The sequence below is a fragment of the Amblyomma mixtum genome, chromosome 6 (genome assembly GCF_055824585.1).
Source record: "Amblyomma mixtum isolate Tamu chromosome 6, ASM5582458v1, whole genome shotgun sequence".
Lineage (NCBI taxonomy): Eukaryota > Metazoa > Arthropoda > Arachnida > Ixodida > Ixodidae > Amblyomma > Amblyomma mixtum.
The window spans coordinates 128,593,277-128,615,542 of NC_143017.1; the positions used below are offsets into that span (position 1 = coordinate 128,593,277).

Sequence of the window (22,266 nt, forward strand, 5' to 3'; positions counted from 1 at the left end):
TATTCCAAAAAGTGTAACCTACAATCTCTTTGCCATGCTCTTTTCATTTTCCTAGAAACTGATCTACTCTTGTGAAATTGCAGAAGTGTCTTGACTTTGTGATGAATATAATGGTTATGCTTGTAGAAACTGGTTGGTTGGTTTATTGGGGTTTAACGTCCCAAAGCAACTCGGGCTATGAGGAACACCGTAGTGAAGGGCTCTGGAAATTTCGACCACCTTGGGTTCTTTAACGTGCACCGAGCTTGTAGAAACTGCAGATACATAAATAGTGTGTGGTGCATTTATTGGTTTAATGTGGTAGACATGTTCTCGATGTAACACTGAATTGTTTTATTTTGTACCTCATTCTCCTGAACAGAAATTCACAATACATGTAATGACATGGTTTCTGACAGTAACTATTCTCTTTTTGTATTAATTCCCATTGCCTGTTCCTAGGACAACTGTTTGACTTCACTTTATGCTATGCTATTTTTTGGTTTATGTTATGTACAATGTGCAAGGGGCTGGGGCCCTCGTCGGGCGCTTTATGCCTTTAGCCTCAGCCCCCTCTTAAGACTCTAAGGAAACAATAAAGAAAGAAAGTTGCTGTGTGCAGATCTCACACAAAGTGAACATTTCAAATGCATTTATTGTTCTCCCAACACAGCAAAGGCTGAGGAAAGATGCCGCAAGTAGTGAACAATTCGCCTGTTACTTTTACAAGGCAGCGGTACATGTACAGTACAGGAATGTGCTCATTTATCCAATGTTTTGAAAACAACCACACAATCACCATGGAAGGTTACTCATCCCATCAGGCTACTATTGTGAGAATTGAGAAAATGGCTCATGGAAGAAGCCCCATTTAGTGTGAATTCCAACGGAGACATGATCGCATCAACATTCCAAGAATACGATGGCACCGGAAATGTGGTACTACAACTTTCATTGCCTATGCTGCTCAGTATGTGCGCGCTTGTACCACTAAGGAACAGACAAAATTATAAAGATCCAAGGCTACGCATATGGCTTGAGCATACTGGCAAATGTTTACTTCAGCCTCGCTGCTGTTCCTTCACTGCAGAACACCCCCTCTGAACATACTCAGTGGCCTCCCCAACAAGATGAGTTCGTATTGTGAACACCACCATGGCAATATGAGCCGAGGGTCGTGGTTAAAATAACGGTCTCATGATCCCACACAAAACACTTTTAATCAAGAGTTCTGTAAGAAAGAAAAAGAAAGTGAAGAAAATGTTTTGCTCGGCAGCCAATCAACATAAATATAGGTCTGAAGTTGACTTGCTTGTCCATGATGTGGTTCAATGCTCTTAGGTCTTCTCATGCATGCATCATTAAGTTTGCTTAAGGATGTGTGAAACTTTCGTGGAATCAGGAAGATTGGCTGACCAGTGCTGAGAGTCCAAGAAAAGTGACACGGCTATTTTCATCTCGTAACATGAAGACTCAGTTTTGGGAAATACTAACATGCGTGCCCGCAGGTACACCTCTACTTTGTACATTTATAAGCCTAGTGCTTTTCGCCTGTTTGTCAGGAAGAGTAGAATAACCGAGAGAAATGACTGTAGCGTCCGGCGAAGCCGAATTTCGGCATTCTGATACATCAGAAGATTTCCCACTGTGCTGAAACAAGCAACGTTAATATTAGAAATAAAAATATCTTTCTTATGGGCAGTTACAAACAAGCCTGCCCAGCTATATATGTCCGATAGCGAGGCCCTGTCGTAGCGAACAAGTTTCAATATTAGCTCAAGAAAATTTAATATCCCTATCACAGAACTAAGATTACCAGCAGGTACAAATGCAACTGCTCAGCAACGTCAACAGTGCATACAAATCATGCATTACAACTGATGCCTTCTTTCTGCTGCAGCACAAGGCAGAGAATATGACTGGGAAACTAAACTTCACAAACCAAGCAAAAAATGTTCAGTGTGGTGCATAGTAATACGGGTGCTGCCACGAACCACATGTGAACTTACTGGCTAGTCATTATATGTAGGTGATGCTCCAACAACACTCATAAAAGGCTCCACATTCTGCTCATACATTTCTGTACCCAAGTCTTGCTTATTAGTGAAGCCATTGGGTAATGTGCCTCAGGTCCAGGGAAGTTGGTAAGGCAAAAAAAAAAAAAAAATCAAGCAGCTGATTTGTTATGTCCATCCTGTGGTTCCTGTGGCCCAACGAAGCTCCTAAAACTGAAAGGAAAACTCCAACACTATACAAGTCACACTCCACACGGCTCTACGCATACAACAGCACATTTCTGTTTCCTCCTTGTCCATAATGTGCACACGGCAGAGCAAATGACAGCCATTTTCCGGATGCCACAATCTGTTTGTTGCATCGTGTCTCCCTGCATTGTGCCTGCAGCGCAACTGAGGATGCTTCAAGTGGATGAGTTGAAAGTGAACGAGATGCAAACCGTTAAGAGCAGCATATCTCAGCTTACCTTCTTTGGCCTATTAGGAGCATGCTATATACACCTGTGAGCAAAGTAAGGGACCATTTTCATTTAAAACTGCTTTGCATCCTGAATGTCAACACTGTTGTTGACGCTACTGGGTACTGTTCGCAGAACACAACACTTCCATGAAGAACAGGCCTTTAAAATGGTGCTCTAATATGGGGGGGAGAGTTTCCTCAATTGCGCTAACAGGTGTACTTATGCTGCCTTGCGTTGGCCTGAAGGCACAGGTGCAGAGGACAACACAGTCATGCCTCGAAAGCTTGCAATGACTCAGTTCATCACAAGTACCAATTAATATTGCAGCGTCCCCTCCACTACTGCTTTTACCTTCGGCGTGACACCAAGGAAAATGGATCGTTCCTCGCCTCAAACTCCACACTCTCTCCCTTTTCACAGCCCCCAGCCGTGCCTGCGGACAAAAGCTGCAGGGAGCCGGCTACATCTGCTGTGTGGAGTTCCCATTCCAGGTGTTGGTGTCGTCGTCCTCGTCACTGAAGCGCTGGTTCGAGAAACGATACACATTGCCGTCACGCTGGTACATGCCCTCACCAGCCGGCTGTTGCGCTGAGCGCCGTCGCCGTGCCCCCCTGCGGACGCAGAAAATGCGCAACAAAGAGGGCGAAGCATCAGCCGATGCCACTGAAAGTACCTTGGACACGCAAACAATAATCGAGCTTCTGAGTACAGCAGACACTAGCAGTCAAAATTTTATGGAATGCGATGACCTAATTCTGTCGTCTCTTTTTCACAGAGCCTTGAACACACATGCACAGCCTAAACGCAAGTGTGTGATTACACAGTGCATCATTGAATTTCAAGCAATCCACTCCTACATTTTTACACTGCACACTCACCCTTGGGCTGCCTGCGCCTCTTGTGCCCCAAAAGAAGCCGAAGCTTCAGTACGCTGGCCGGCCCCACCAGCGCCACCACTAGCACCATCTGAAACTGGCGCCGAGGCTGGTGGGTCAGGTGAGCCAAAGATAAGCCCCACAAAGAGACTCCAGATAACACCAAATGGCGCCAGCAGAGACCACAGGAGCTTCAGGAGGGATGCCCCCGAGTTGTTCAGGGCTGCTGGGACGGCCACACTGCACGGTGTCTGCACACATGGGGATGAAAACGAAATGTGGCATGGAGGCAAGGTGCGTGAAGTGCAGGGAAAACAGGCTGGCCATGGATTCAGTAAGAAAGCAGCATGGGCCACTGAGAAATGGAAGCCAATGAAAGCAATGAGGAGTAGGGAAGAAAAGAAAAGGACTAACAGTTACAGCACTGAGCAGTGCAAAGCACGAAGCAGTGGCGGGAAGAAGCGGAAACGTGGCGGCACTGTGCAGGAGGTTTTGCAATGCTCGACTGTGTCATATGTACTTCTTAATTACAGTTCAGCCTGGATACAAAACAAAATTGACAAAAATCAGCAATTTCTAGTTAAATGCGGGTTTTCATTACACGCAGTTTTCGTGCAAGACTCGAAGGGACAAAACAAAATGGCAAGCGAAGTGAAAAATAAATGCAGATGAAATCACTAGAAAACCTCCCCAGTAAGCCAGATTCCCCCCCCTTCTCTCCCTCCAGCTGTCTTCTTGTACGCCACGGATCGCGTGACGACGATGCCACCCATGAGTTGGGCGGAGTGGCGGAGTCGGAAGCACCTGCCTCTTCCCACGCGTCTCCGATCTCGGTCAGCCCAGCCACCATTGCCATAGGAAACAGACTCTTGCCTTCGCCTCACATCACCAGTACTCTACACTGTTCACACTCTCGCTGCACGCCTGCAGTCAGTGCCAGAATCACGCAAGCAACCAAGCAGTGGCGATGGGTGCGCTTCGCTCGTTCTGTGCCTGCTTTGCTACGTCCAGATGTGTTGCACTGCTTCAGAACATGCACTGCTGTAGCAACATTTGAAGAGAAACCACCGAAAAGGAAAGCTGTGGTGACTGCTGGGTTTGCCAAAGAGGCGTCGATTACGCTGCAGCTAGCATGTCATGTTTTGTGCACTGCGTTCAGCCGTTGCAATTGTAGACATTCTTCTCGTGATGGTTTGCGCATTACAGCTATGAAACTGTGGCTAAATTTCAAGCAACGCAGCGTGAACTCACAGACGGGTGGTGTACGTTCATTATAGGTCAACGACCGCAACACTTTGGTTACATGGAGTTCACAAATGCAGACAGATGCTTCGATGAGGGCAGCACCAGGGAATTCACAAACTTGTGACTCGAGGAATTAGTTACATGGAACTTCATTACATGAAGGTTTCAATGCATTGCCTCTTAAATGACACTGAGACTGCAGAAGATGACGCAGTGTACACGCAACGCTTTCGTCTTTACGTGGGCTCGAACTCCACCCTTGCATTGTATCCGTGGCTGTGTTATAGTCGAGCAAATATGGTACTTGTACAAGACTGAGATGAAATCAAAAAAGTGATAACGTGAAATGTGACAACTCAAAATATACCATTAGCCCAAAATGGGATGAATAGAACACATGTAAGGTATTTCAATGTTTTTCTTTTCCCAAACAAGCACTACATGTTTAGTAAGTAGCCAAATTACCAGACAGCATTTTTAAGACATGCAGTCACCAACAAGTGGTATACAGTAAAGACGCAGATACAGTACAGATTATTGCTGGTCAGATCAATTTTAGTATAGAGGGCTTCTATTTCCCTCAGTGCAAAGTGCTAAGAGGAAAGTGACTCACGCTGACAGGCACGACAAGGATGACAGCTGACGGGGCCAGCTCAAGTTCACGCAGAGTGCTGCGGTACTGTTCCTGAGTGAACTCCCGGCGCGGGAAGGTTGTCGACAGAGTGAAACTTGAGAAGCTTGGCTGCACAGTCTGCACGACAAAAGGGGGGCACAAACCATAGTGGTTTAACCTGAAGCACATTATCATCAATGAAACATGCTGAAGTTAGAAATTATGGTGTTTATTTTTATTTTATTAGAGAAATAATATGTCAGCAGCTGACTGATATGACACTGACTATTTCCTAACTGGTGGGATGATGTGGTGCACAAGACCTGCAATTATGCTGACTGAAATAATACTCCCTTACTGAGTGCGGCAAAGGTCAGGCAGTTAATCGAATCAGACAGCAGAAAGAGCATTTAATGAATAGGGCAGCTGTTAAACAATCAAAAAGTGGTTTGGTTTGGTTTATTGGGGTTTAACGTCCCAAAGCAACTCAGGCTATGAGAAACGCCGTAGTGAAGGGCTCCGGAAATTTCGAAAAGTGACCAAAGATCAACCAGTAAGAAATGATTACTACTGGGCCCAACTTCTGCATTTTTTTCAAGAGCCGTCAGTCACCATATCTATGTAGAATTCAACATTTTTTTTTTAACAATTCTTGGTCACTTCATGGGCACTTCAAGGGCTAACAAACAAAAGAGCACCTCCCTCCAATTTCATTACCACTAAGGTTTACTGCAGATTCACAAGAGAAGACAGCTTTTTCTGTACCTCAACGACGTAGTTGTGGAGGTCCTGGAGGGTGGCATCTGCATCGAATGTGTGTGCAGTGGACGATCCGTCTGGAAGACGAAACTGTATCCTTGCCACCTGGCTGCAAGTGGGGACGGAAAAATAACGAAAGAGCACCATGGCTTCTGGGAACAGAAAGGAGAACTCCGTGCTGACTATGCATTACATACGGCCGAGTTCGAAACAATGCTCAAGCACACTTGTTCCAAGTGTCCACAATTTTCTTTCGCAAGACACAACAGCTAATATGAGGCAGGCTAACACTAACAGCAGGAGTGAGCGAATTTCGAAATTTCGGATACAAATTGAATATCTTTGATATACCTGGCTGATATCCGTATTCAAGAAATTGATATTCGAGAATTTCGGAATATTGGAACATTCCCATATATTTGCCAGCAATCGTATAGCGTGCCAACTTTCGTAAATTTGACGAAAGCAAAATCGCAATATCTCGGCGAATTATCCGATGATTGAGTTTAAAGTGCCACGAAAACAACACAACTGTCCTGTTCGCTTTCTTCGCTGTCATTTATCACGCACACCGATCACGTTCGGAAGGTGCTTGACCTCATGCAAAATTATGCAAGCAGGCTTTCCCACATATGAGACCCGATGAGAATCCCTTTGGCGAACTATGATATGCAAGGAAGCCCATTTGCAGAATTTTGTCTGAGGCTCCCGAACGGGCCAGTCAAGGTGTCCAAAAGGGCAAGTGATCATGTTTTTAAAAATCTCCCCTACTGCATGGCATATTGCAACCCGTGCATCTCTTAAGTGGGCATAACGGCAGGCGTGACAGCAATTGGGGGGACTAGCTGCATACTGTTTCCCCACGCATTCACCGGTCGTCCAAACCCAGTTCCACACAGCATTCGGACGACACTCCCACAAGAAGCGGTATAGTGGTTTACGTCCCTCCCACAAGGAGTGGTATAGAGTGGGTTGGATGCTGCTGCATGACGAGCAGCGAGAGGGGTAATGCGATGGAAAGAAGGACACCTTATAACCATTGTATCACTGGTGAGTACCCGACGGCACTGGGGATTGCACCCTGCACCTCCAGGATGCGAGGCGAATGCTCAAACCTCTCTCCTGCTGCATTGGCCTAAGCATTCATGACATAATTTTACCAGCGCGGTGTTTCCTTTCACGCACCCCACAGTCCCCGCAAGTCAGGGTGTTTCGCTGATGTGTGTTTGAATGGATAGCCTGGCTTCACCCACAAAACCTCAAGAAAATTCCTCAAATCATCATCTGCAGCCTCAAGTTCTCAAGTTTTGTCTCCAAGCACCTCTCCCAATCAAGAGCCCACTGCTATAGTGAGAACAAAAAGAAAAAAAAAAGAGAGTTGGTGCCACATCCATCGTTACCTCCGTGCTGCTGCCTCTTGTGCAGCCCTCTGCTGCTGTTCGAGAAGCCGCTGGGCCTCGCGCTCCCGCTTACGCTGCTCCTCTTGAGTCTTTTCTTGCTGGTACCGCTCAGCCCGATCTGCCCTGTGTGCAGCAATGAAAGTTACCACAGCCACCGTCTCTTCTCAGCCATGCCTATGCAGATCCTCACTGACCTCCAACAACAGTGAAGAAGTAACACTCAAAAAGATCCATAAAGGAAGGAGGCTCCCGAGCACACTCACGCACATAACAGCTAACACCTCAAAGCAGGACAGCTTCACTTTGAATGCTCGACAGGGAGAAGACTGCTTCCTGCTGGCATCCACAGTGCAGCGAACATGGCAAGGGGCATGCACGCTACTTAAGGGCACATTCACACTGGCGAGACGCAGATGCTTTTCAATTGATTTTGGTCAATTAGTTACGGTTCTGGAACACTAGGAAAGCGGGGAGGAAGCACAATGAATTGGCTTAAACCTGTCGCACAACCTCAATGACTCACCAGTGTGAATCCGCTTTAGCAGCGTGCCGTAGATTTGTCAAAAAAGCTGACGCCTTCTGTCATATACGTATTATCCCATGCAGAGAAAGTTTCCTAATTCTCAGATGTTAGCAAGGAATAAGCCATGATTGCAAAGGATTATTTTTTTGAAGTTCATGGATTTTTCGCACAGTTCACTCATTCGGACCATTTTCCGGTTTCCACCAAGCCTCTCGGTGACTGTATTGTGTCCTACATTGAAAGAGGTGCGAAAGCCTATGCTCTTTTAAAGCAGTTCTGTTTAGATATTTTCGACTTTATGCACACAGAGGCCATTTAGCAAAACTGTGAAAAACTGTCCTTGCTGCACAGTTTTTGTTTTAAAAAAGAACATTCCCAAGCAAGGCCATACATAAGTTTTTCTCACCTGTCTTGAGCAATCTGTGCCTGGATGCGCTCTCGATGCCTGCGCTCTTCTTCCTTCTCCTGGGCCCGCTTACGCGCCCATTCCCGGCGCTCCTGGTCCTCACGAGCTTGCTGTGCCAGCTGCATTTCCCGAGCCACCCGTCTTCGCTCCAGCTCACTCTGCTTCACGGCCTGCAGGCACAGCAAGGCAGTTAGAAAAGGCGCACATTAAAGTTCGCCATCAATAAGAGTAGCAATTCCCTCTGTCCACATCATCATTATGGCCCTTCTCCTTTCCTTCCCAAACACCTTACACAGGCTCAAGCAAGCAACGTTTATAGATACTTTTTTAGTTCCATAACTCCTCCTCTGAAAGCGGGCGCCGCTTGTACCCGGGCGGTGAGAGGGCGCTGCAGTCGAGGCTTGCGCGTCGCCGACGCGCGCGCGGCTCCTGTCCTGCAGTTACTACTTAACGGGCTCGTGTTTTTCGTTGCCTTTCTTTGTCCATTTGTGTTCCTGTGCGCTCTGCGAACACGTGGTCCCCATCGTACACTCAGAACAACAGACGCTGCTGGCCGTGAAGCAGCTTTCGATCGAAGCGCGACGATGCCAACTTGCTTCGTGCCCGGCTGTACCTGTCAACGCGGCCCCTGCTGTTGCACATTTGCGAAGTCCCACCCAGAAATTCCTTAAGCATTGTCTGATCCCGTGCAAGGGATTGATTTCGCAAAATTGTGGAAAAGAGCTCGTCGATACAGCTTCCGAGAAACTGGAGAATGGCGGCCCTCGAGGAGGAGGCGGGAAAATACAAAGAGGTTGTCCTTTACGACGCCGGGATGAAGGAAGGCGTTTACACCATTCTGAAAAGTGTCGCATTTTGTGAGGACCTGACCTATGCTGTCCAAGCAAATGGAAGGCTGTTGGACAAGTGGGATACTGACATTCAAGTTTTTTCTGTGAAAGATGTAGAGGCAATTTTGCAGATCGTGCACACAAAGCAACTTTGCCGCGGTTGCTCTGACTTCGATGTCGCCAGCTGCAGTAGCGTGGCCTAAAATGCTAGAAGTACGCTCTATCACAAAGACTGCGCTGCTTTGACAAGTGCAGACAAAGAAATATGTGCTATGTGCACCAGCTTGGCAAAATGTTTGAAGCGGAGGGCATCATCGACACGACCGAAGTAAAAGGTGCCTGTGGCAGTAAGTGTGCTGAGAAAGCGGCTGATCCGTGCCACTGCATCACAAGGACGGAAAGATGTACCGTTCCGAAAAGATGCTTGCCTGTGTAAGCGCAGTAGAGGGCACTATAAAACAGGCTAGAAAGGACGAGTTGTTCGGCGACCTGTTTTGGAACGTGCTTAGTTCTCTTGCAAAAAAAAAAAAAAGGCACGAATGGTGTTGGTTGACCACAGCATGCTGAGGTGTTCACAGCTCAATTAATTTGCTTTTATTTAGTGACGCGCATGCACTTCTTTGTGCGAGCAAAGTGCTTGGAAAATAGCAGCGTCGTTAGAGCTCAAAGAGAGCGAAAGAAGGCGAAGCTTGTCTGACAAATTAGTTGACAGCAAATTTGTCAACAACGATGTTTAGTTGGTTTGCGAATAACATTTTTCTATTTAAATGCCAAGGGCCTTGAGTTACTCTTGAGTTTCGCCGACACCGGTACCGAACTCGCGGCTTTCGGGAAAGCAGCCGTAGCCACTGAGACAGTGGCCGGTTTTATTTGCGCCAGTATTGCTGTAATAAAACGTAAAAGGAACTTTGCGCTAAATGCGTAACACAACAGCCAGTCGCGAAAAACTGGTTCGGCGCATAATCCGAATGTATCGAAGTACCAAGGTTCATCTCACGAGAAGCAGAATCGAAGCATGCATTTCGTCATTGCCCGTACAAAACGGCCGCTCGTGACACAGCTCAGAATACCACTCTTAAGTTCAAAAACGCGCTAAGCACACATATGTTATGAAATACCTCCGGGCAAGAGCCGGAAACAAAAAAACAGCAGTCGCGCCGCGATGATTCGAATGCGAGTGCTCGTGCAAAACGCTGCACGCTAGCAGACGACTCTCGCTCTCCCCGCTCAACCCGCGATTGCAGCGCCGCGGTGGCGGGGACGGCGACAGGCCGCCTGCTCCCTACGGGCGCTGCGAGGAGTTATGGAACTAGAAAAGTATCTATAAACGTTGCAAGCAAGTAGCCCCAGGTCTCCCTCTCGACCTATCTGTAATAAAGTTCTCCTCTCTCTTGACAATCTGGCCAAGTTAGAATCAAATCCAAGTAGATACTGTATTTACTCGATTCTAAGCACCCCTTTTTTTCACGATCGCGATGCCCAAAGTGACAGGGGGTGCTTAGATTCAAAAAATCTAAAATGACACCCCCCCCTCCGGGCCCCTCTTTTCGCGGTGAAATCTCGATGAGACGGGCGCGAGGAAAAAAACATTTTATTTAGCAAACGTTAAAAAGAAAAATAGCTGCAGACAGTGAACCCACCGCTTGCATCTGCTACTCGTCACTCACTGCCACTCGAGTCCGTCGCACCGCTCGAGCAGCCGCTCTCAGTATATCACAGCAAGCCGTCTTCTGTTCCGTCGAAGTTATTTGTTATAGAACACTTCTTAAATGACTTCACCACAACATCAACTTGCACCCGCTTCAATGCCTCCGAAATCCACCTTGCGATGGTTGACGGGAGCGCTTTCTGCAGCTTTCCTGTCGACGATTTCTTCCGATTCCGCACCCCACTCTTCGTACTCCTGCCGAAGATTAGCTTTAAAGGGTTCGTTTACAGACACGTCGAGAAGTTGCAGCACTGGCGTCATGCCGCCTGGAATAACAACCAGGTCGCGATTGCTGTTGTGAAGCTTTGTTTTTACTTCCAGGGTGCGATGATCGCGAAATGCGTCCAACAGAAGCATTGACCGTGCGCCTGCAGGTCCACCCAGCAATGCTCCCGGGCGCTGCTGCCACACGACTCGAATCCAGTCAGACATCAGCTCTGCTGTCATCCACCCTTTCTCTTGGGTTCGTACAAGGACATCTTTAGGAAAAGGTTCATTCTCCGGCATGCTTTTTCTTTTGAAGATGATATACGGTGGCATTTTGTGGCCGTCGGCTGTTACGCATAGCATCACAGTGACACGTTGCTTCTCGTAACCCGGCGTCGTCACCTTTACTTCTCGGGCTCCTACTTTATTGACTGTGCATGCCCTCGGCATGTCAAAGTACACCGGCGTCTCATCAGAGTTGCCGATCTGGCCGAGCTCGTAGCTGTGTTGCCTGCGGAGATTCATCACATACCGCTGAAATGCAATAAGTTTTTCTTCGAAATCGGACGGCAGCTTCTGGCATATTGTTGTCCGGCGCCTCAATGAAAATCCACTTCTTTTCATTATGCGCTCCACCCAGCCCCGGCTTGCACGAAACAACGTGCGGGGAATCTGCATTCATGTTGCTATTTCCATCGCTTTGACCTGAATTGCATCAGCAGCGACAGCGAAGCCTCTGAAACGCTCGCTGCGAACAAACTCGCAGACTTCTTGTTAAATTTGCAGATGTCGGCCTTTGCGCGGTCCCGTGAACTTCTTGCATGCCAATCTTTGCCTTTGAAAATCTGGTCCTGCTGTTTCCTCCACCTGATGACATACGCCCGGTCCACGCCGAATTCCGCAGTGCACTGTGGTTGCCATTATCTTCGGCAGACTTGATGACAGTTCGCTTGAACTTCAAGCTACACGCAGCCCTCTTTGCACTCATCCCGACTTGCGTTAGGCACGTCAGGCGTTAGAGCTGTCAAGCAACTGACACTAGACAAAGCAGCATGTGCCCGCGAAACCTGCCGAGCGCCGCCGATACTAGGCCCATGTGACAACAGGCTGACAGACCCGACACTACTCAGAAATAAATAAATAAATAAAATACTATTTATTTATTTACTACTTATTTACTCACAGAGTTATCGTGGTCGCTTTCGACCAATTTCTTGGTTAGTTTTTTTTTTTTGCGTTCTGTACCGCCATCTGTCTTGCAGTGTCGGAACGCAGCAACACAAAAAGCGCCGTGGACGACGCGCAGGCTGCACCACCTCGGGACTCTGACTGCACAGGCTCGACGAAAGAGTGAGCAAGTGTGCTTGGCGGCCTTGGCAATGCACTCTTCCTCGCCAAAAAGGGGGGTGCTTAGATTCGCACGCAAACTTTTTTTCCAAAATTTTTTTGCGAAAATAGGGGGGGTTCTTAGAATCGCGAAAATACGGTATGTGTGGACCTGAGTCTCTTTTCGCCAAAATAGGTCCGAGTGACTGAAAGCCTCAGTTAAAGGGACACTGAGGAGAAAATGAAGTTGGCTTGTATCGATAGAATACCAGCTCCTGATTACAAAAACGCCACTCATACTGACAACAAAGCTCTTGTAATGTAGAAAAGAGCAAGAACCAAAATACAGGTATTGCCGCCACAGGCCAAACTCGCAAGTACGAGCGTGATGACGTCATAGGACAAAACAGTGTTGCTAGAACCAATAGTTCTAGTAACACTAGAACACGAGAAGCCACGAATCACTGAGGCGCAGCCATTGCATGTGCAAATCTCCTTGACGTCGCCAGAGGGCGCCACGCACCCGGTAGCTGCGCGCGTGCCTGCAGCATCAGGACCAATCAGAGGCTGCTCATCGGCGGTAGGCGGGCTCCTGGTATTCCGCTAACGGTAACAAGGTACACTGTATGCTAAAGGTGTCTATTTGCGAGACCTTCGTTGACGACTTCGAGAGCGGGATCCATTGTAATGCTGGCAAAACGCCGGTGCAAATGTAAACGAAGCGACCGTATACCGACGGCCGCAATAGCCGATAGATGCCTTCAACGTGCGGCCGGCGGTAGCTTTCTTTTCGGCTGCTGCTAGGCCGCACTGCTGGCCGCCAAAAATCACGGAGTCTGCGTTATGTCATGTGGACGTCATGTTTCACGTCACTTAGTCCTGTGTCGTCATAAGAGAATCCCAAGTTTGAATCAGAGCAGCGGGAAAAACTTTTTCAACTTCGAGTCCAATTTTTTTAGAAATAAATGCATTTTTCGCTGCCGGCCAAGTGGCAACAAAGCCATGAAATGCCAGACTATCGGATCTTGCTTTAAAAAAAATATTAATAGAGCTCTCCTCACTGTCCCTTTAATGCAATACCAAGTAAAGGCTGGAGGGGCTGAAGGGTATGAAGCGACAGCGTTAATGGAGTTAATGCCCATATATGCGGAAATGATCACTTTCGACTTTGACAGAGCCTCACCCAACTCCCGGCGCAGTAACGCAGCAGTTAAGCGCTGCGCCACTGCCCCGCGATGGCAGGCGCTGCCATGGTGGCACTTGTGTGACCCAGGTTGCTCTCCCTTTCAGTTTTTTTTTTTTTTTTCATTTTCAACGCGAGGAGGCTATGTGAAAAACGAAACTTTAACCATAGGGGTGATCATGGCACTCATTTCACTACACACTCCTCAAAGGCGGAAGGCGACACCGAGCACTTTAGTTGGTTCTGATGCAGTCTTTTCTTCCATTTTTTTTCTTTTAAAGCAGAGTGGAGAGTTTGAAAATGTGGAATTACCGGATTTCATTTCTGACAGCGAGACTTTGTCTCAGAGGCCCGGGACATCAGCACGTGCTCACACGTGTTTCGTTTTACTGTTCACATTGTATTTTATGTAGTGCACTTGATTTGTAAATGATGAAATGAAAGTGGCTATATTTGGTGTTTTAGAGTCCTCGAAACATACTGCCAAGATATTTTACCAAATGCGCCAGCAGAATTTTGATTATGATAATGTCAAGGAAGGCCACGCCCCCTTTTCACCCACAGAACCCTACCAACTGGAAAAAAAAAAGGAAAGGAGAAACTGCAAGCTCTGTTATAAAAAACAAGAAGAGAACTACGAAGAAGCGTAATGTGCAGCACATTCCAGATCTATCCTCACTTCACGTCCTCATGCAACTGCTTTCTCCAGTGGCACAGCACTTCTATTCCCCAACTCGAAATGCCATGGAAAGTGCGGTGGATTATGTATGCAGATGAAAATAACAAGACTGGTAACTAAGAACACATGTAACATTTTGTATATTTATATTTTTTTTTCTGTACTTAACCTTTGGCGCAGTGCAGCGGGTAATTTTTTTTTTGCTTGTACTTTTTAGGTGTTAGTAGCATATCTAATGAACAATTTTTCACACAGATATGCACCCACAACTCGAGTTTTTTTTCGTTAAGAAGTATAACCAATAAGGTACAGTTTTGATGCCTTACAGTGCACAGTGCATTTGGCACTTCATGAAGAAATAATTTTTCATTTAAAACACTCAAAGTCGGTCATTCTTTCGTGGTAAGGAAAGAATTAAACATATAAAGACTTCGCTTACCTCTTCCTCTTCTTTCATCTTCTGCAGCCGCCGCTCCTCAACCAGTCGTTTTGCTCTGCATTAGAAAAAAATGGTGAAAAGAAGTTTTCCAAATTTCATCCACCCATCTGCAATTCAAGAAAAAAATCAGTGTTATGTGCATCTCATTTATCGGCATTCATAGCAAATGGCATGCAAAATTAGTAACAATCACTCATCGTCAGCCCAACTAAGTCCGCTGCAGGACAACAGGCCCCTTCCAATAATCTCTAAATAATTCTGTCATGCACCAATTGTGCCACACTATTTCCACAACTTCGTAACCTCATCCGCTGGCCTTACTTTGTGCCACTACCAGCTGGATATGCCTGCCCTTGGAATCCGCTGTGTAGCCTTTAAGGGGGGACCCTGGTCTTGAAAAGAAAATTTTATTATTTTAGATATAGTAATGAAATTTTCAGGCCATACGTATTTTTGTGTGCTGATTTTAGATATGTCATTCAATTTCATGTAAAACAATTCCTTGAGCACTTGTGCAATTTTTATGCAAGTATTTTGGGAAAAGTTTTGAAGAAAATTTGCTGCAGGAAACTCACTGAAATGCATGCCATTGGGTTCTCTTGACACCAAGGAATGCAATAAGGGTAAAGTTATCATCCTGGCTATCATAGAACTTGAGTTATAGGGTACTGAAGTTGTCGCTTCAGAAATGAGAAGAAAATTGTGTATCCCTGTTTCTGAAGTGGCAGCTTCAGTACCCTATAACTCAAGTTCTATGATAGCCAGGATGATAACTTTACCCTTATTGCATTCCTTGGTGTCAAGAGAACCCAATGGCATGCATTTCAGTGAGTTTCCTGCAGCAAATATTCTTCAAAACTTTTCCCAAAATGCTTGCATAAAAATTGCACAAGTGCTCAAGGAATTGTTTTACATGAAATTGAATGACATATCTAAAATCAGCACACAAAAATACATATGGCCTGAAAATTTCATTACTATATCTATAATAATAAAATTTTCTTTTCAAGACCAGGGTCCCCCCTTAAGGGCCATCCGTCACCTCTCCTTCCCATTACACGTCCTGCCCATGTTCTCTTCATCTCAGCTAGGATATCACCGACTCAGACTTGCTGCCTAGCCACCTCCGCTCTCTTCCTGTCTCGTAACGGCACCCCTATCATCTTTCTTTCCATCATTCATTACATTTCCTGCAATTTAATTTCAAGCTTCTTCATTAGTCCTCAAGTTGCTGCCCCATAGAGTACTGGAACAATACAACTATTACATACTTAAACTACCATTACAGGCTCCATCCAATTGACCTTGTCATAAACTGAGTGGTCGGTCAGCTTTGCCAAGGTACATTCATGTTATAAAAGTTAATTTCACAATTAATGTTCAGCGAGTAATTCTTTACTTGCTTTTGAGTTCACTGCATTACGCATTGTGTAGTGTTCCTTGTTTTGATACATTTTGTGCCAATGTCAATACCTCAGTTGTGTAATCACCCATGCAATGCTCCAACCGAAACATATGTGATGCACACAAATGAATAAACAAACAGCCAAAAGACAAATTGATATTTATAATAGATATCAAGCATTTATGCATAAAATTATCTGCATCGTCTATCTAAAAACCATGAATAGAAACTTGCACAAAGGAAAATTAGGAGTGGAGTTCTACAACACAAATTTGAAGCCTAGTCATAAAATGTTGCAAAAGCTACATGCTGCATTTTAGAAATAAGGCACACAGTAAGTATGATGCCAATAAGTGTCGTTCCTTCAAAAGTGCCAAGAAAAGTTGTGTGCTCGGGGGTATAACAATAAATGTGAAAAAAAAAAAAAATATTGTTTTCCATTTTCACACATATCACACTACCCATATCCCCTAACCAGCCCTTGAAGATAAGTCATTACCATAAAACAATAAAAGAAGACCACACGAGGCAGTCCCTCACATGCACGTCTTAAGACCCCCTTTGCTTTTTCTGGTGGAAGTGAACACTCGAGTTGGCTTTCTCTTCTGTCCGAAGGATCAATATTTGGTATCTAAAACCTTACCTGCCTGATAATACCACTATGAATCTTTCTTCCATACCTGGGTTAGTTCTGTTAGCAAATGTACAGCTTCTAAGGTACTTGACTGGTTTGAATGGACGCTCAGCGACCAAGGACACGTGGAAAATCAAGTAGCCGTACAAATACGATCTTCTCAAACATTGGTTGCAACTCACTGAACTGCCTCTCTTCGCAGACCGCAATCGTAACTCCCAGGTGCAGCAGTCACCTTTCGACCTCACCTTTCAACCCTGTCCTCCAGGGAAGCTGCTGACGTGGCCTCTGTGGATGATGCGTCTGCTGTTGCCGCCGCTGCTGCTGCTGCTGTGGTTGGTGCGCTAGGTGCTGGCTCAAGGTGCACTTCAGCTGGCAAGTTGCCATTGTCATTGACAGGAGCAGGCTCCTGGATGCAAACCCGCAGGACTATTACTTCGAATTCTGCGTTCGGCCACTTCTCACTTTGACTCGGCAATTTCCATGCTCGGCGCACCCACCTGAAAGAGCTTCTCAATGCGGTTCAGGAGCTCAGGCGGCTCCACACTGCCAGCAATCACCTCGAGTGGGATGCCATTGCAGCCAATGAAGAAGCTTGAAGGCACGACCACAACGGGGTCTGAATTCTTTCCAGTCAGGGATGGAATGCCGTGAGTGCACACACGAATGAACTGGCAGTAACAACTTAGGAACTTCGAGGAAGCCCCAGAGGAAACACATTGAGCAGAGAATTACAACAGAAACAAAAAAAAAATGAATTTTACAAGTGTCAAATGCAGGCCAGATGTTGGGCCACAAATAAAAGAGCTTGAAGAAGCAGGCACTGAATTGCACAGCTATACTATCCGCTCTTCACACCTGCTGGGATACCTCCCATTCAGTGTATTTAAAAGAGGTTTTATTAAAAAACAGGTCCCGAATATAAAATGGCGCAAAGGTAAGGTGGATGAAAGTATGCTGTTCAAATTAGCATCGATGTGACACCCCTATTCTTAGCCCCAGGTGCGGAACTGTGCAGTTGCTCTCATACCTCAGCTGATGAAAAAGGTCCCCCCCTCCCATCCCACTACCATTATTAAAAATTTGTTGCCAAAGTGAAATGTTCGACTTCACAAGCCTATAAATAACGGTACATGGAGAATCTTGCTTCTGAAACGGGAGCCAGAACCCTGGAGCTGAAATTGTTACCATAAACTATTTCAGGGCACACACACACACATAACGCCTACACTCTAGGCTACCGGCTACCTTCACCTCATAGCATACACAGGTGAAAGAGAAATTACCTCTAATTTCACACTAATTTCATGTTTATACATGGAAAACAAAATGGTAGCCAAAAAACATGCATTTATTTACATCCTACCTTCCTTTTACCTATTATCATTACACTCTGCGCACAGATCTTTAACACAAAGCAAAAGCATCTTGACACTGACTGTGAAGAAATCTGCCCTGCTATTGATATCAACAGAACTGCTCCTTATCTGCAAAGACCTGTAGAGTCTCATATGTCAAACTACTTTTGCTATTGTGTACCTTATCACTGTTCAATATTTCTCATTCTTGTTTTGTCTACCCTCATGCCTCCTGTCCCCATCAACCATAACACCTTCCCCCACAGCTTTAGACAAAGGATACAGATCTGTGAAAACTGCTGGCACGGCTCACTGAAATTGAAAAAGCAGGCAAATTGCAGATTAGACAGGAAACAATTTTTAAAAATTCTGACAATGAACAAGGCCCCCCCCGATTCCAACTTTAATCACAATCAAACTTCATACTGTTCAATGCACGTTATTTGGTTCGAGTAAAAGGACGTAGATATGGCACTGCTATCCCAAAAGAAAATAGCACAGAATGAATTGAACACTCCCAGACACAGGAACACTGTGGCGTGTTTAATTAAGTTTGATGAAATACCTATATTAACTGCTGTAGTAATGCAGAACAAAATTATTAGGAAAAACAATTTCACTGCCAAACTTTATAAATGTAGCTGCTGCGGAAACACTAAGAGGTGCATGAGCTAGAGGCCATGGTGCAAGAAATATAGAGGGGGGACGAGACTGAATATGTTTGGTGGTACAGCCTCAAAACAGGACAGCACGGTCAGCAGAGATGTAGAGGGAGCTGTGATATCCAGTCCCAGTCTAGGCAGCTCTCAGATATCACAGGATATCGGATGTCCCAGTCTCGGGCAGCTTTTCTCAAACCACTGTACCCAGCAGCCACCTGTGAAAGCTTTGACAAAGCTTTGATGTGATGTCAACCCTACCCGTCACAAGTTACGGTCAGCACAAACCGCATGAGAGTGGACGCGCTTGGCGCGCTTTTGCTTCATTGTAGAGTCCACTTCATTTGCCTTCCTTGCGTCAGTACTTCAAGATTCTCTGCCCACATCTTGTGATTGTATACTCTGGGTGACTACTTGCCTGGTTCAGTCACAACTAATCAGAAATCCCCACCGTCAGCAGCGACAGCGAACCAAAGAAGCAGCATTTTGCAGAGATGGTACCGGTAGCAGATGTCTCATTCAGGAGCGAGCTTGTGATGCTTTGCCTAACCGGCAGATACCACATTTATATCTGGCTTCTGAATATGATACTGCACCTAAAGCTCTGTTTGACCTTTCGGAGTCACCGCATGTTTACGCAATGTTTAGCATATATGCTCATAAACATGGCACAAGATGGGGAATCCTCAACTGCGCACTGCCAGCTTGTGTACGATGCTGCTGAGGTTAGGCATGAAGTCATGTCCGCCAGTTCTTACCCAGGAGCGCACCAAGTGCGGCCCTGTGGCTGCTGATAAAACATCCAAAATACAGTCATCCGCTCAAAAATAACTGGAATGATGACTGTATACTAAAGAAGCAATTTCTTGCAAATGAAAAATTTGTGCTATCTCAATATTTTCATACACTTATTTAGTATCCCTTTAAGAAGAAATCCGAAGAGGGTTAGAGAGCAAAGGCATTGCAACTGTATAGTGAAGAGGGCATGTAAGCAAGCAAACAAGCTGCAAGAACCCCTAAACAGATCCCCACTGATGTGGAGGTGTGAATACAATGCGCTGCAGCAGCAAAGGCTAGCTAGTCACCACTTGGGCATGTCAGCTCGTGCACAAGGAGAAGGCAATGTAACAGTGGAACACTTGCCTGCCAGCCTGAAGCTTGATAGCGACACACTTGGAACTTTGCAGCTTGGAAGAGACGGTGGCGTCTTCATACGTCGTTCCCATGGATTTCGACAGTTCATCGCTTCCTGAGAAGCAGCAGCACATTTGCTCACAATGCATACTTCAGAAAAGCAGTCGTTTCAAAATGCTAATATTCCTTCTTGCTATCTTAGTTTTTAAAATTACTATAGTTGCAGCTCCAGTAAGGCAAAACTGACCGTCTTGGTAATATTAATGTAACAGCTTCACTGAAGACCCATGGCTCTGCCAATGTTTTCCTAGTACACCTCCTTCCATTCAAATACTGCTTCTATTAGAATATTGAGCAAGAAATGCTTATAAGCGGTGTCAACTACGTTTCAGCTGATCTCCAGCAGTGTCTCCCCCCAAACAAACGCCACCTCCACTAGTTGTTCAGTGGCAAGTGAGGAAAGCAGGTTCTGTCAACAAAGCCAAGCATGAGGTCTTTAACCTTTTGATTTTCGGAATGAGCTTTGGCTAATGATGTCACGAGCCTATTAGTCCAGAGTGTGCTTAGAAGACAAAGAATTCACTTCAGTGCAAAGAATTAGCACTGCAACACTTCCTACAGTTTCCATTTCAGGTCTCCATGGCAACAAACAATTGACAAGATAATCAAACTTTGTAGAACTAACCACAACAGATGCATATCCCAATAATAATGCAGATACACAAAGACAACAAATGCTAAATTCTACAATAGCAGAAATGTTATTGGCAAAGCACAGTCCTGTATCAAACCCCAGAATCTCCTCAAGTTAACAAACTACTCATTTTACAGTCCCATGCACCACACTGTTCAGCGACCGATGGGCACAATTTGAGCCTAAAACTTAAGAATACATTTAAAGGTTGCTACAAGCTGACCTACGTACATTTTTTCATGAACAACGCGACTTTTTCTTCACAGCGACAGCTCATAAAGGTCATGGGTTTGAGGGCAAACTGCAAGCATTAGGTTTTACGGAATAATGATGCCTTGGGTATGCCCAGCTGCTTTGAAGCGCATTTCAAAACCCAGGCTTTGAAGCCATTATTACAGCGCTGGTAACGAATTAGCTCAAGCCTACTTCAAAGCGTTCAGGTAGCCCATAAAGAGTAAAGCCCCCTGTAAGCCAGGCATACGGTGAAACGCCGGCCGTAATTTTTCCTTGAGCGTGAGCAAACTACCACCAAAAAACAATAAGCGTGCGTATTGCGCAGCAAAAAGTTCAGCGAGGGACGCATTTGACCACAGACTAGCATTGCGCGGAAGCTCCCAGCACCATAATAAACTTCCAAGATTAGTTTTTCCTCAAACGCAAGCTGAAAACCGTCTACTTTGCGCCGTATAATGACTAAATCAAATCGGAACGCGTCCCACAATAAGCTGCGGGCGCCGCCATGTTTGATGAGCTCCGTGATGCAAGAGCGCACAAATACCTATACTAGGCATGCCTGTCTTTTCGCCACAAGCGGTGGCCGAATGTACATGACTGAGCTTGCACCTGAGACGGCAGTGATACAGGCGTAAGAAGAAAAGAAAATTACGCAAGCGGTTTAATGGGCGCGATCCCCGATGTGGCAAAGCGCACGTCTATCAGAACAGTTGCCGTACGCGTTCGCGATGACATGACTAATGTGAGCGTTTTGCACGTCAGCAGCGGACACCTGCAAATACACACAACGAGCGTTGTGACGTTGTTTACCTTCGATGAACACTAGGAAGAGTTGCTGCTTAGACTTGGCCAAAGCGATCGCCTCTGGAATAGAACCTTCGAACCACTTCATGGCCTCTCAGTGGCGACCCGACGAGGCTATGATATCCTCGGTGAATTTCTTTCTTCGTCACAGCGGCGTGGCAAGTGATAGACGCAACCCGATGGCACAGAATTTAAGAATGTAAGCCGCGTTGTTTACACCTGAAAACGATGAGGCACGTCATCTGCAATCGAACTACTGAAATGCGCCCATAGTTGCCGGAACGCAGAATTGCCTTCTGCTAATCATGGTGCAATAGATATCACCGGTGGCCTGGAAAGTGGCCTCCCTTTTCGAAACCCAGCTGGAAAAAATGCTTTTATAGTCGAAACTAAATAAAGAACGAGAGCAAATTTTTTCTCTTTGAGCATTAAAAAAACAATTTCGGCTTTGCTGAAAAAACATCCAGGAGCAGACGATGGCGCGTGTGATTCAACTTCTCTGTTGACAGAAACAATAAATTTCTCTTGATACCTTCTAACTATTGACCTCACGTTAATACTACTTGAAACTCCTTTGAGGATTTCACTGCGTAGCCTTGGATTACTTGCAAAAAATATCCAGCAACAGAGAAAGAGGTGTCGTAGTGGAGGACACCGGAATAATTTCGACCTCCTGGGTGTCTGCACTGTCATCGC

The 22,266-nt window shown here is 45.8% G+C and overlaps 1 protein-coding gene across 1 annotated transcript; it reads right to left on the reverse strand.

Moving 5' to 3' along the window:
* Positions 1 to 614: 614 nt before the first annotated feature.
* Positions 615 to 21,861, reverse strand: LOC149340373 (UBX domain-containing protein 4-like). The gene is made up of 12 exons (XM_089549142.1): positions 21,577 to 21,861; positions 19,848 to 19,953; positions 18,329 to 18,357; positions 17,188 to 17,306; positions 16,936 to 17,096; positions 14,649 to 14,703; positions 8,277 to 8,446; positions 7,348 to 7,470; positions 5,954 to 6,056; positions 5,189 to 5,326; positions 3,334 to 3,581; positions 615 to 3,066 (listed from the first exon to the last, which is right to left on the reverse strand). The coding sequence occupies exons 1-12, from the start codon at positions 21,656 to 21,658 to the stop codon at positions 2,916 to 2,918; spliced, it is 1,485 nt and encodes a 494-aa protein (XP_089405268.1). The 5' UTR covers positions 21,659 to 21,861; the 3' UTR covers positions 615 to 2,915.
* Positions 21,862 to 22,266: the final 405 nt, after the last annotated feature.

Coding starts and splice junctions, on each gene's coding strand:
- LOC149340373 (XM_089549142.1), bottom strand. CDS start 21,658: ATGAAGTGGTTCGAAGGTTCTATTCCAGAGGCGATCGCTTTGGCCAAG. Junction 18,358..19,847: donor ATCAAGCTTCAGGCTGGCAG/GCAAGTGTTCCA, acceptor TTTCAATTTCAG/TGAGCCGTGCCAGCAGTTTT. Junction 14,704..16,935: donor CTGGAGGACAGGGTTGAAAG/GTGAGGTCGAAA, acceptor TTTCTAATGCAG/AGCAAAACGACTGGTTGAGG.